At 35.1% G+C, this 16,262-nt stretch overlaps 1 protein-coding gene across 1 annotated transcript in view; it reads left to right on the forward strand.

The window, feature by feature from the left end:
- The first annotated feature begins 62 nt into the window (after positions 1 to 62).
- The window catches only part of LOC106130626 (mucin-2), a 42,087-nt gene continuing 25,887 nt past the window's right edge, over positions 63 to 16,262 (forward strand). Inside the window, exon 1 of the mRNA XM_013329520.2 lies at positions 63 to 354. Within this exon, the coding sequence (XP_013184974.2) occupies positions 335 to 354 (20 nt within the window). The 5' untranslated portion in view covers positions 63 to 334. The remainder of the gene's footprint in view (positions 355 to 16,262) is intronic.

The following is a 16,262-nucleotide window of genomic DNA, read 5'->3' on the forward strand; positions in this document are numbered from 1 at the left end:
CTGGTGGGCGCGCGCCTATAAGTAAGAGGTGCGCGTGCGCCGGCGAGGTTAGTCGACGAACCGCCGCGCGTCCGCGGTCTACCCTGGCCCGTGCCCCGAACCCCCACTCGCCTTTCTCACACCCGTCGCTTACGCAACTCAGTTCGAAAGGTCGCTATTGGCATAGCATTTAAATTACTCTCTGACATTAAAGTTGCATATAAATGTGCGATGCAGCTTCCCAGTTAAGCTTCTCTGTCGCAACTTTAGTTTGGGAAAGGCGCTGAAAACATTGCAGTAGATCGCAGGCCCGAGTAAGGGCAGATTCGCCGCGACGCATCGCATAGTTGCCACCATGATCGGAAGGATTGCACTGTGAGTATTTATTTCTTTTTAGTTTTCGATTTTTAATTATGGAACAGATTAAAAAAATAATGACTTTGACGTTTGAGGTTTATAGCTGCGGTCTTGTGTTCCACGATTTAAAAAGATCGGGTTGCGAATGCAACAAAAAAAAAGAAAAAAAGAAGGCCAACTTTGACAACTGGTCAAAGTTTTTAAATCAAATTTTAATATGGTTTTCAGGCTTAAATTATATTGTGAGTGTGATTAATTTATGGTTTACATATATTTTTGAAAGTAACGTATGATAGTAAACATATTTTTTTTAAAGTTACATATGAAGCCTGAGATTTTCTTCTTGGATACTTCTTTGATCCTTGTGTCAGATTTTACGAGTTATCATTTAAGGAAATAATATCCATAAAGTTAATTTTCTTATATTATTTTTATTTAATATATCGTATAAAAAAATCTTGCCGTATGTTTAACTTACAGTGTGTTTATTACCAGTAACTCAAACGTGTGCATCATAAATGCTTTAAGCTCGGCGTCAAGAAAGTATCCAATTTTTATAATTTTTTCTTATATTAAATAGTGTAAATTTGGTTATAACTTTAGCAGTTCCTGAGCTTTGAATCTAAGATGATTCAGCAGTGGCTATGATGAGAGAGGTATCTATACTAGCGAACTTGACTTAACTTTCATCGAATTACCTAAGAAACTATTTACTAATTTACGTAATAAACATAGTACATGACATTATACAGGTAATGTTAAATAATAATAAATGATTTTATGGATCGATTATTATACGATTAAATCATAACTGTTGGTTTATGGAGATATCTTATTAATTTAGCCATGAACATGAAAATAATATGAAAAAGTCTTGACAGGACTTGAGTGACTGTTAACACTAACACAAACACTTATCTAATCTTTTTATCGTTTTAAAAATTTGATTTCACGTTCAGTTATTTCGATAAAACCATCAAAATTTGTTTCTGTAGGTCTCGTGAAGAATTTTCATTTTATATTAATTTTACAAAAATATTTCTTAGCAATATTTATATGCAACTGTTGAACATAACGCCAAAAGTATTATCTGTTAGTACCTAAAGCAGTAACAAAATAAATTTTAACAAAGAGACTTTTTTCATCTTGGTTTGTTCCCAATTGCACCCTCCGCCAATATACATACATAGTTCAGTATCTAGTGTCCCCTAAGTTTTACGGAGACTTCATTCATACATATGATCTCGTCTACTTATAACCCTTTGCTTATAGATTGCGGTAGACAGAGCCAACAGTCTTGAAAAGCCTGAATGGCCACGTTCAGCTATTTAGCTTTATGATAGAATTAGTTATTATTATTATTAAATAGAATAGAGCCGGGAACCACACGGCACTGCCGGGAACCTTCTTCTAAAATATTCAGCTAATAGCGATCTAAAATTTGATCTGTCATAAGGAAATGTTGTTTTCATTGCTCAACCGCGCCGACGTCACGAAATAGGGCAAATGTGTCTCAATGAAGGCGGTGTAATGCTTTTAAAATATGCACGAGTTGCTCGCTAAGCTCTCATTGTTCCTGCTCGCCTTTATTTTGATCTGAAAAATTAAATAAAACGTTAACCAGCTGCTTTTTTTAAGGATTGAAAAAATCAAGATAACGGATTTGCAATTTATTGTTCCTGTTACCCTCTGAGCTAATCTGTAGCATAGTAAAAAGAGACGTGCCTCTCCGATTGCGCAAATTGAAATTAAAAATAAGATAACATATGTCATTACATATGTGCCGTGTGGTTCCCGGCACCATTACAAAAAAGAATAGGACCACTCCATCTCTTTCCCATGGATGTCGTAATAGGTGACTAAGGGATAGGCTTATAAACTTAGGATTCCTCTTTTAGGCGATGGGCGAGCAACCTGTCTCTCTATTATAACTTAAATCTCAATTCTATGATTAAGCCAAATAGCTGAACGTAGCCATTCAGTCTTTTCAAGACTGTTGGCTCTGTCTACCCCGCAAGGGATATAGACGTGACCATATGTATGTATGTATGTATGTATAACATATTACAAACTGGTCTGCTGTTACTGAAGAAATTAGTGTTAGAGCTGCTTTTCTTTCAGCGCAGATTTAAAAATATCAAGCTATAATAACAATAGGTTCTGTAGTTTAAGGTTTATATTGTCTTTGTCGCCCGCGTTAATAACAAGTTGATCTTCTAGCGAAGAAAAATATAGCGTGTATTAACTACATACATATGTTGCTTGCCCCGCGGGTTGTTAAAAGGAATTAGCTTATAAACTTGGAATTCTATTTTATGCTGATGGACTATGCAAGTAAATTACTTCAAGTGTATTGTTCTTCTTTGAGGCGATGGAATGGTAATCTGTCACCCAGTTACTACCACTACAATTCAATTTATTTAACATATATTCAACTAGGCCACCCGCGACTTCGTCTGCATGGAAACCCTATCAATCCCGCGGGAACTCCGGGATAAAAAGTGGCCTATATGTTATTCTGGGTCTTCAGGTACCTACATACCAAATTTAATAGTTATCGGTTCAGTAGTTTTTGCGGGAAAGAGTAACAAACTGACATCCCGACATACAAACTTTCGCATTTATAATATTAGTAGGATTTATTTAAATGTGGTCTACGAATCTTGTGACTATTTGGCACTGTCTGCTCGATATGGAATAACGTAAAATTAGACAAACAAAATAACATTTTGACCGCAGATTTTCTTATATTTTCACGACTCCTAGTCAATTTGTTAGAGAAAACATTAATTTTGAAACACATGACGTTTGCTGTGAAAAGATAGTATTTTGCTCGACCACACTGTCATTCTGTGGTGATAAGCATTTAATAGATTTTCACTTTACGATGACAACTGTTCTATTGTAGACAATATGTATTTATAATAATAAATATAAAACACAAAGGTATGAATATGCTCGCAAAAATAATATTTTCTATATATATAAATATTTCTACTACTCTGTCAAGAAAGTAGCGGGAAAAGATCAATAATACACAAACTGTTTGTTATTCATCCAAATTTATTTTATCACCTTCAAAATATGCTCCTTTAGAAACGATACACTTACGCCAACGAATAATCCAATCATCAAAACATTTTTTAAACGCTGTTTCCGGAATTGAGGTCAGTTCTCGCCGCGAATTCTCTTTTATGTCTTCTACCGATTGAAAACGGGTGCCACGAAGTGGTAATTTGAGTTTAGGAAAAAAAAAAAAGTCGGCTGGAGCCATATCTGGTGAATATGGTGGTTGCTCGATGGTATTTGTTGAGTGTTTGGTTAAAAATTCGTTCACAATGATGGCCTTGTGCGAAGGTGCATTATCATGGTGCAAAATCCAAGAATTTTCTTTCCACAAATCTGGCCTTTTTCGTCGGATTTGCTCTCTTAAACGCCGCATAACACTCAAATAATATTCCTTATTTACCGTTTGACCTTCCGGCAAGAATTCCGAGTGCACAACACCGCGATAGTCAAAGAAAACAGTCAACATGACTTTGACTTTTGAACGACTTTGGCGTGGTTTTTTCGGTTTCGGTTCAGTTGGAAGGCGCCACTCCGAAGCTTGTTGACTAGTTTGCATGTCAAACTCGTAAACCCACGTCTCGTCACCAGTAACAATGCGTTTCATGAATGTTGGGTCGGAATTGACTCGTTCTAGCATGTCCTCAGTGACTCTCATGCGATTGAGTTTTTGAAAAAAATTCAGGTCTTTTGGGACTAGCCGAGCGGCAACATGTTTCATACCCAAATTATTAGTTAAAATGGTACGGATCGACTCGTGAGATACAGAAAGTTCGGTGGCTATCTCTCTCAAAGTTGAATGAGGATTTTCAGTCACTATTTCCTTCACTTTTGCGATGTTAACTTCAGTTGCAGACGTTGATGGCCTACCAGAGCGAGGCAAATCTTCCACCACATCTCGACCGCTTTTGAACGCTTTGTACCACTCATAAGCACGAGTTTTTGATAAAGTCGATTCACCGTAAGGCTTCTGTAACATTTTCAGTGACTCCGAACACGATATTCCATTGGCAATGCAAAATTTAAGACAAACTCTTTGTTCGATGTTTTTAACCATTATGAAATTAGCAATACACACTAGATATGATATAACTAAAAATAGCACTGTATTTAATGTAAACAACAGATGCAACTCAAACTCCGCGCCAAAATGGAAAACAGTTGTGCCAATCTAACAACAACAAAAAAAACAAAAATTTGAATTTGGAACCATAAATAAATAATCCATTCCCGATACTTTTCTGACTGAATGTATAATAATTCTTAATTGAAATAAGCATTGTCCATACGCTATTCTGATCAAATAACCGTAAGTATATTACGGTTATTTGATTGTTATTCTAGATATTATTCTTCCCAAATTCAGGTCTTTAAGGAAAACGTGGTGTTTTTTAAGGCAATTTTGTGTATGCACGGTTAACATTATAATTCAATGGACACCCAATGAAGTAATACGTGAAGCATCAGTTGGAAAGCTCTCTCTTGTATTACGCCATTAAAACGGACGCGCCTACCTACATAACAAAGTCACATGGCGCCTCTCATTTTACTATTGTACGAATTGTACTTATCTTATATCAATATATTCATCAGAAATAGACATACATACATACATACATATAATCACATAGCCAACAGTCTTGAAAAGACTCATATGCCACGTTCAGCTGTTTGGCTTATTGATAGAATTGTGAATCAAATATTGGCAGGTTGCTAGCTCATCGCCTAAAAGAAGAATCCAAAGTTTATAAGAGAATTAGAGCAAAAATTATGTATGCGCAGGATTAACCTTTCTATATACCTAAGTGTTCCAAAAATTTGTTTTAGGTAATGTTTAAAAAAATACATTTAGAAAATACCTTTGTGTACCTAACGTGCGGAAACGACATTATATTTAAAAAAAAATATTATTATCATATTAACTTCTACTATTTTCGGATATTTTTTTTAATCTGAGAGAAAATCTTTACGTGACAATAATAATAAAATAATACAAAATATGTTTGTGGCATTCAATTTGTTTTTTGCTTATTAAATAATTTTATCTATTACCACCGAATTATTAATAGTACTACATATTTCCTTTTAGGTAAGTACGAGTATCATTAGCTTTTTATTTTGTCACAAGAATCGCATCATTACAATAGTTCACTGGTTTTAATGACATATTCCGATCATAAGGATGTGGTTTGACATTTAAATTGGAATGCAAATAACATTATAGATATGTGCATCACGAAAATGCCATTAGCTTAGTAAGTCATTCGATGAAAACCTTGATTTACTTTAAACAATGGAAAAGAATGCGTTTTTTTCATAGTTCAAGCGTATATAGCTCGTGCGTAACTAAATATCTAGTAAGTACATACTTTATGGTTTTTAGAATAAGTATCAAGTTAGGATTGAAAATAATTAATAAGCCTATCTCACTTCTTCGTGGCGGGTGAAATGACTGTATGATTAAGATAAGTTTAATTTGTAACAAAAATTTGTACTTTGCTGGAACTATAGGGCCACGTTCACACATTTAACGTTCATTTTATCTTGGTATAGTTAAGGGGCCCATTTATGGGCCGATTCTCTAAATAAAGAACCTGCGTCAATAAAAGTATCGAATTTAAATTTAATCTGTCGATATTTTTAATCCTTGATTGATGTTGGCAACAAAAAATGTTCCGAATTCGAATGTAGAATGAAAATTTGTGTATTTTGTCGATGGTCGTACATTGCCCTCGCACACAGGTTGGACGGCCCTCGCTAAAACCTTAACTCAGGAATTCTGTCATTTTTTAACCGGTATGATCATGTTTCTTTATTTTTAACCAACGATTTATTTGCGATAACACGCTCGGTGTATTCTGGGTACTTTTGTGACCATAAACAAGATACACAAGAAGAAAGAGGGGGTTTGATATAAAAAACCTAAGTATGCAATTTGTTTCGTGTGTTTTTTTTTAACTTTAAACAATTTATGATGTGGATTTTTTGTCAGGAATCCAAACATATGCTCATGAAGAAGTTTTGTCAAAACAAAGAAAAGAAAAAATAATTATGATGTCTTCGAAACGACATACAGAATTATTTACTACTAGAGGCCGCCCGCGACTTCGTCCGCATGGAAACCCTATCAATCCCGCGGGAACTCTGGGATAAAAAGTAGCCTATGTGTTATTCTGGGTCTTCAGCTACCTACATACCAAATTTCATGGTAATCGGTTCAGTAGTTTTTGCGTGAAAGAGTAACAAACATCCATACATCCATACAAACTTTCGCCTTTATAATAGTAGTAGGATTAATCAGTTTATTAAGAACTACTAAACTGCATTTTTGTGTGGGTTTTTTTTTTCATTTTAGCATTGCAAAGATCTTGCGAAGTTATTATTATATAACGTGCTTCAACTATTTGCTAAAAGGATTACTGAAGAGGCACGCTTTCATATTAAAATTTCACAATTATTAATCAGTTTCATGACATTAAAACTTTTAACAATATTAAAATTTCACAATCTTTTTATAAACATTGTACCTATGTAACAAATATTGGCAGCTACTTAGGTATTAATAACATAATTTTTGCACAAGGATTTCATTTTATTTCCATTAAAATTTAATAACTATCCATATTAATATTATAAATATGAACGTATCTTTTAAGTAAAACCACTAAACCGATCTTCATGAACTTTTGCATAAATATAGTGTGGAGTACAGAGAAAGAAACAGGTTATTTAAGTAGGTATATTTATAAAATAACAATAACTGAGGAAGCGACACAGACGCATGCATCAAGTTTGCTTTCATAAAATGTTGATTATCAACATTCTGTAACCTGCGAAACTCATTGTTCATTGTTATAATTTATGTCAGTTTAAATGATATTTTAACGATGTTTCAAATTAGTTAAATTTCGTAATTAAAGCAAGTTTTACACTACACATTCGTGACGGTGATTTTTGTTACGAAATCGTAAGTGAGTAATGTTAAATACTTTGAGTCGGGTACAAATTGGGGAGACATTCTTTACAAATCATTTTATTTTATTTTTATTGAATGAACGGGTTATTTAATAACTTTTTATCATATAATTTAGTGCGTAGTGGTGACCTTAGTTATTGAAAAAATATATAACATTTTAAATATTATTAGATATATCAATTTATACGATCTAAAATCCGTGAGGATTTTATGTTTAAACATTTTTGTAAAAATACAACATGTTTTTTCACAAACTTGACTAATAATATTCGCGGCCGTTATATTGTGCCGTGTGGTTCCCGGCACCATCACAAAAAAGAATAGGACCACTCCATCTCTTTCCCACGGATGTCGTAAAAGGCGACTAAGGGATGGGCTTATAAACTTGGGATTCCTCTTTTTGGCGATGGGCTAGCAACCTGTCACTATTTGAATCTCAATTCTATCACTAAGCCAAACAGCTAAACGTGGCCTATCAGTCTTTTCAAGACTGGTGGCTCTGTCTACCCCGCTAGGGATATAGACGTGATCATATGTATGTATGTGTGTATGTAATATTCGCGGCATTGTTTCACTTTCCGACCAATAAATAACGTTTCGTCGGCTGTTACGCCATCTGTGTTCCGATTTAGAATACTAATCGTGCGTGGCCATTTCTCCATGATACAGATTTTCGTAACGTATAACGGAATGCGTGAATAAGAAAGTCGATTATGGGCGCAATGAATATGTTGTTTCATTTCTGTCGCGTCTGTTCTTGAATAATCTATGCTCTCACAGAATATAAAGCACTTAATCTATTTTATAATTATTTCCTGAATTCTAAGTTGAGCTTATGAAGGATTTAGAGATAGGTACTCATACAAACATATAAAATTTAGTTTGAAGATACTCTTCTTTGTTACCCCTTCACTAAATTACCAATTTTCGTTAAATATTTCTTACACATATGTACGTGTAAGAAATAATGTAACAACGAAATTGGGTAAGAACTTCTTCTCCCTATCTCATCATCACACGCACAAAAAATATTATTTTTTACTCCCTTAGCACTGTTACATATTCCTAAAAAACACAGTTAGCCATATTATACAAACAAAAAAGAAATCACATCTCTTTTTCAGAGAGGAAAATATATAGTTATTAAGCAGTTTGTAACTGCTTATTTGGAATAAATAATAAAATAAACACGGTTTCTTTTCGTCGAAAAACCTAAATCTTTCTTAGTTCAAGACATAATGTTTCGTCATTTGACCTCAAGTCAGCTCTTAGATAACTCTAGGCAAATATCAGCAGCTAGAAAATAGCGTCGACATTATGACACCAATTTCTATATGCCAAAAGTTTATGACTAGATTTTGCGGTTTGTATAATAGTTTCTTATAAAATTTTATTACCATTTGTTGGTTTATTCATCTCCAATATTTTTTACGGAATTCGGTGTTCATCATGTTTGAAGACAGGTACTTATTCGATTTCTTTAATTAGATTTTTTTAATTATTATTTATTTTAAGTTACTATTAATACCACCTAACCCATTTAAACTCGTACCAAAATGTTGTAAAAATATTTATAAGCTTACTCTCGGCTAACTAGCCAAACTTTGCTATAACTTTTTTTATATAAGTATCTGTTTTTACAGTCATGGACAGGTTGTATAATAGCGTATTTAAATGTATTATTTACACTTGTCACATGTAATTTTTTATCTTTTTTATTTATAAATAGAAAAAAAGAGTTTATTCCAAACTATTGCTATTAAGTACCTACAAATCTTTCGCGCTAAAGTTTCTACATAAATCACTCATATACCTATATATATAGCGATAGAAAGTATGTAATTACATGTGCAGTTATGGAGAGACATTCAAGTCATCCCAGAATCCTAAATACTTACATCAGTCACTTCTACAGAAATCGGAATTATATAGGACTAGTCACTTTTAATTACTGATTTGTGCCGTATGGGTCCTGACTCTTTAGAATAGGACATTTCTTCGCCATGAATGTGGTAAAAGGCGGTTATAAGGAATCAGGTCAATTATTAACAATGATTTATTCCAGCTTTGGGTTGAAGAAGTGTGTATGTGTGGATCCAGGTATTAAAGAATAGGATCACTTTCCCATGGATACCATGATACAGCTACGGCTATTGGCCTTCAGTAAAAAGTAAAGAAAGTACAAAACTTTCGGAATTTCCAGAAAAAAAAAGGAATCTATTATTCTTCGGCCAATTCACTATAATAAATCATACATAACTTCACCCGAATTGGAAATAATCAAAAGCGTAACAGACAGATTAACAGACATTTATTAGTATGGATTCTGCGGCTTTGCATAAACTTTTGTAAGCCCTGTCCGGCCGGCGGCCATGTCGCGTCCACTCGTCTTCATTCGACCTTCACTTTCGCTTTTAAAGCTCGCAGCTGCGCCTGCGCACCCGAGCTCGTACGACCTTACGTCATCTAACAATGCAGAGGAAAGCTTGATAAAATCATTGTGGAGGCTACAGTGTGATGGTAAAAATCGTGTTGTGATAATTTTGTTTGTCTGTTCATTAAGATACCTAAAACACATTACATCATACTTCTTTGCACCTAATTAGTCGTAATAGTTTAAAAGTAAAAAGTTGAAGGGGGAGGGGGGCCATAAAAATATGAATAAAAGAAACAAAAAACTTACTCTCCCAATTTATCAGTATGGGTAATATGCAGTCTTTATTATTCAGATTTCTATATAGGGGAAATACACTTCTTTCTCTCTTAAAAAGTAATAATTATCCACAAAATTTATGAAGAGAAGGGACAAATCCCTTATTTTTGTATATAACGAATGAACAACCGGACAGATATTTGCGCAATTATCACAGATATAGAATAGACCTTTGGTAATGTCTTAGGCTACCTTTTTTCTGAAAATTCTCACGAGAGCGAAGCCCTACGCAAAAGCTAGTAAGAAGTTTGTATTTCTCTGGTCTGTCCATTTGGCTACAGAACCCAAAAATCACATACCAGAGTGCTTACATTATCACCATTTCACTTATTACGACACTGACAAAAGATGTCATCATACCGGGGCCCGATTATCATGCGATCGGAAAAAGTTCGCTCACGAAATTGTTTCGAATGTTTTTTTCGGAGTTATCATCTCTCTCATTTTTGTATGGATATTGTTGAACTCTTTCTTACAGTGCTATTTTTCTTTCATCTCTGCACGTTCTTAGTTTAACTTTTAATCGTTATAGTTAGGCTTTGGTATCCAAGATCAGGTTGCCAACATTTTCTTCTACCAATAATGTTTAGTCGGAATCTATTTTCTTGGTTTTGGTACACTCCTAAATCCCGGAGGCATAGTCAGAGAATATACAGTGATCTTTCCACTTGCCACTATACTTGTATATTCATTTTTTCCACTGTACATTTTTACCACTAATTTGTTACCCGCTTGTAAGTTACTTAATAAATATTTTTTCCTTTTTTTTCATCCATATTTATCAATAGTTTTATTCAAACCCGTCATTTAAAGGTACTCTTGATGTGACCTTTCGCCGAAATGATGAAAGGTCAAGTCTCATTATAAATTGAACGAATACTTTTCGATCGATTGAGAATCGGGCCCCGGGGGCAGGGTCCGGCATCAGATTCGTCCGCCGGTCGTATGTTACATCCGCCGACTTTCCCCGTCTCCGGCTGTCGTTGTCATGGTAATGAACTTTACATAACCCAGCCACGTTAGGATCGTATGCGAAAATGTGTTATTTTTGACACGAACACGTGAAGTGGCCGGTTAATGGCGTGTTAGCTAGATTTTATTGTGTTTCTAGCCTTTAATTTAAGCTACTTTTACTGAGTACTGTACACAGTGTTGTACAGTACAGAAAATGTATTCAGAAATATACTAAAGAAAACCTACATAGCATGGCTTAGAAATGGTATTACCAAAATTAGTATTGCCAAAATTAAAAATACTCCATTTAGTACTTACTTTGTTCTTTCCATTGATTTTATGTAGGCACGAGAAATTTCAATAGAAACACAGTGTTTATATTTTGGTAGGCAGGTAGGTATACAAAATTATAATTGTTTAAAAAATAAATTACCTGTTCACTTTAACACTAAATCACTTTTCTTAATATTAATACACATGGGAGTATGTACTAAGACGGACATATAATACCTTTTATCCTTTAGGAGAGGATGCATCACCTTTTTATCCGTAACACACAGCGCCAGTCACAACCAACCAACCAAAATAAGTAATAAATAAATACCTAAGTGATCACTGATAAAAAAATTGCGTTACCTATCAAATTCGCAATTGCTATCAAATCTACTCGGACAACGGCTTTCTAACCAGCTCATGTCAAGGTTGGAGGCAGGTCACGACCCGCCCGCTAATCCTGATGGTTACCCAACATTCTTTGTCTGAACATTCCATAAAGGCACCGAAATGTCGCTTCATGAACTTTTACTTTCTGACCAGAGGCTGTTACTTAATTTGGTGAAATGATGGCGTCAAATGATGATACCTACAAATAAACGTGGCCTTTCAGTCTTTTCGAGACAGTTGGCTCTGTCTACCCCGTAAGGGATTAAGACGTGATTATATGTCTGTATGTGACGTCAGACGATTCTCAGTTCGGTTCTTCTTCTTCGATTCAGGAATACGTACATTAGTTTGATGTTTTATGAAACGATGGGTCATGAATACTTCCATGCTGAACTGGCAGCGAAAAATGTAGTGTGTGCCATCTGATTCTCCTTCTGCGCAGATAACAAAAGTCATTGGACAGGCTAGACCAGAAATTTGGATTCCTTAGGCTATAGGACATCAACTTATCGTTGCCTGTGAATTTTAATTATATCATGATGTTTGTCTATATAAGTATTTTTTATAAAATATAGTATCTATCGTTGAGTTAGTATCTCGTAACACAAGTCTCGTACTTACTTCGAGGCTAACTCAATCTGTGTAATTTGTTCCGCATATATTTATTTATTTTATTATTTATCATTAAGCTATGATATGATATGCTATCTAGTTTAACGTGGCCTCACACCACATTTTGTTTACGAATTGCATCTCCACATTTGACAGCTTCGCAATATCACAACATGGCGACCAATGCAAGACTAATCATTCCTATAGTTTCAAGTGCAATATGACATTTCTATTGTCTATATTATTCGTATTTCTATTAATACAAGCCCGACCACATTCCTAGTGTTGTTGCGATCGGTTGCAACAGACCAACCGACGTTATCACGGGGCCACTGCAACGGGGGCAGCGCACGCGCAGAGAAAAATGCTCCACCAATTTTCCGCTACGCCTAAATGGACTATAACGTAATATTAGTTGCGTCAAAATTTCCACAGGGCCGTTTGAAAAACTGGCTTTTCGCCTTGTGTCTCTTGTGTGTGGGTTCGAATCCCGGGTAAGATTCCCTGTTAACAAGGTGATAAATACTCTTTTCTTTTTTGTGAAGTTTATGAAAAATAAATGTACCAGTTATATTTATACTAGCTTTTTCCCGCGACTTCGTCCGTATTATCTAGTTCTTTTGGATAATACTGTATGAAAAAAAATCTGAGCTGTACTTTTGTACGCATGTTTAATTATTATATGTAGGTAATATATTGGCACATAACATGTATTTAATTATAGTTTAATTTTAATAAATTTATTTAACTTTTACTTAATACACATTCGGATTAATGATCAGGCTTAATGATGGGATTGCGAAGTTTAGGAAGTAAGATTTGACATAGTATTTCTATTTATTTGACATGGATAATACCTATACACATGTTTGGACCGGTTCAACGGTCTAACAGCGAAAGGGAAGTCATGCCATATTGTAAGAGAAAATATAATTGGTCGTTCGTGATCCATTGCAGTTTTTGTAGGATCGCACAGAGCACAGAACATCCGCCTCGGCTGCTAATTTGTTCTGTTAAATTAAATACTATTTTGAAGTTGTCCTATTTGGTTCAGTGCGTTAAAAGTCTATAAATCAGCTTTCTTCTTATATTTGTCTCTCCCCTATCTCTACTTATATTATAAAGCTGAAGAGTTTGTTTGTTTGAACGCGCTAATCTCAGGAACTATTGGTTCGAATTAAAAAAATATTTTTGCGTTGAATAGACCATTTATCGAGGAAGGCTTTAGGCTATATTACAAGACCAATTTTACAGGAGAAGCCTAGCCCTTAAATCAAAACAGGGGTTAACATTATATTAAACGGTAGATAGCACCCTTAATATTGTAGGTATTAATCACGAGTGCTTTATTGACTTGGGCCGCTTGTGCCCTGCACGATATTGAAGAATTAATTAAACTTTTCCATATCTAATGGCGAACGAGGTCGTGACCGGCGCAAGCGCTCACCCATCTGCTTACCACGAGATTGTAACATGCACAGACATAGACCAAGATAGACCCCGCAAGTGAATATACTTCGTAGTATAAAAAAAATATTGTCGGGAATACCAATTCGTGAACAATTTATGAAATACAATATTAAAAACGTGAAAAGTTTGTCGGAAAAGGCACACAATGTTAAAGTGTGATTTGGAAGTACATATGTAAACAGTATAATAATAACATTTTAATGCTGATAAGCTGACAGTATCTAGCTAGATCCATGTCTGTGATAACGTGACATTTAATTCGGTGTCCTTTATATCTGGCTCGACAGGTTATTTCGAATTTTATAGCCAGTTCTAACGTTGATGCGATCCGAATGTAAATGCAGACATTTTGTTTGTTTTCCTTTGTTGCGTAAGAGTTGATGTTCTTTTTTTATTATGATGATATTTAAAAAAAAAAACAAGCCATAAGTTTTTTTTTAATTATTCGCAAACAGATTCTTAGATTGATACCCAAAAACACGCTTCACATTTTACACCTAAAATAATCATGTTCCTAATTAGGTAAAATAAATATCATCCATCCATACCTATATAATCACTTCTACATCTCTGGCGGGGTAATTAGAGCCAGCAGTCTCCTAAGGCTGATAGGTCTGATACTGATAGTTTAGCTGTTAGGCTTAATGAGCGGTCCTATTCTTTAGTGCAGTAAACCACACGGAACTTGTATCTATACATATATATATAAAATTACGCCTTTTTCCCGAAGGGGTAGGCAGACTACATCATTCCACTTGCCACGATCTCTGCATACTTCCTTCGCTTCATCCTCATTCATAACTCTCATCATGCAAGCTCGGCGGTTTGGGGTACTCTTGACCTGACCTTTAGTACCAATTTGATCAAGGTACACTCGTCTAGGCCTCTTCCATTAACGCTCTTTATATATTTGATTAGTCAATAGCTTTTGACATTTCATAATAATTAATACTAACTTACTTACATACATACATACATAAAATCACGCCTCTTTTCCGGAGGGGTAGGCCGAGACTACCTCTTTCCACTTGCCACGATCTCTGCATACTTCCCTCGCTTCATCCACATTCATAACTCTCTTCATACAAGCTCGGCGGTTTCGGGTACTTTTGACCTGACCCTTTACCAGGACGTCCTTAATTTGATCAAGATACGTTCGTCTAGGTCTTCCCACTCCGACCTTTCCCTCCACACTCTCTTGCACTTACTTACTAACGTAATTTACTCGTAAGAGCTCATCTCTTTCCATGCAAGCTTCTCGGCTAAGGATACTCTTGACCTGACCTTTCTTACGTGCCCGATTCGAAAGTTCATCGTCTAAGCCTTCCCCTTCTATTAACAGTTTTTGCATACCTTATTATGCTTATTAAATCTGCTTTTGACATTTAAGGCCAAAAATTATTAATAGTACTAACGTAATTTAAGAGTAATTCTCCGAGCAGAACATAACCAGAGTGTCTGTTTCATCAGAACACGGCATGCTGTGTTAAAAGACAGTATAATAAATGACATTGGCTTGTTGCATCATAACGGGGCCCTCCGCGACATAATCGGAAATTTATGTGATTCGTTTTGTAAGAACACCGTTGGTTAATTTCACTTTCTTGATAAACTTTTAGTCATCTTTCACGCTTTTATCCCGGAGACTGCTACGTTTTAAAAGGAAAAATATATGCTACTAACTATGCACGCAACTTCGTCCGCGTGGATTAAGAAGTTATTTTGGGCATCATTGAAGCCCTCAAGGATGAATAATTTTCCCGCTTTTTCACATTTTCCATTATTTCTTTGCTTCTTATAGTTGCAGTGTAATGTTATATAGCCTTAAGCCTTCCTCGATAAATGGTCTATTCGACGCAAAAAAATTTCAATTCGAACCAGTAGTTCCTGAGATTACCGCGTTCAAACAAACAGACAAACTCTTCAGTATTACAATATTAGTATAGATTTAATAATAAAACAAGTGTAAATGCGCATGTAAAGCACCTTTAATTTATCTCGGACGTTTCGCATCATGTAACAATGATCCGTGGTCACAGAGCGACTGAAAACCAGCGGGCGACCGCACTGTCTGTTCCTTACGTGCCCGTTTTATACTTGTATAAATAAATAAATAAACAATAAATAATAAATAAATATATACGGGACAAATTACACAGATTGTGAAGTTGACGTTGTTGTAGAAAATGCTGCAGTGCAGTTTGGAAGCGGCAGTAAACTTAGTTTTAAGTAATTTATCTTAATTTGAAGTTTCCTATAATAATGAATAAAAATTTTGAATTTTTGAATTTTGAATTTAGTTAGTCTCGAAGTAAGTTCGAGACTTGTGTTACGAGATACTAACTCAACGATACTATTTTTATAATAAATATGTATATAGATAAACGTCCAAGACCCAGGCCAATCAGAGAAAGTTCGTTTCTCATCATGCCCTGGCCGGGATTCGAACCCGGGACCTCCGGTGACACAGAC

This window comes from Amyelois transitella, chromosome Z, assembly GCF_032362555.1.
Source record: "Amyelois transitella isolate CPQ chromosome Z, ilAmyTran1.1, whole genome shotgun sequence".
Lineage (NCBI taxonomy): Eukaryota > Metazoa > Arthropoda > Insecta > Lepidoptera > Pyralidae > Amyelois > Amyelois transitella.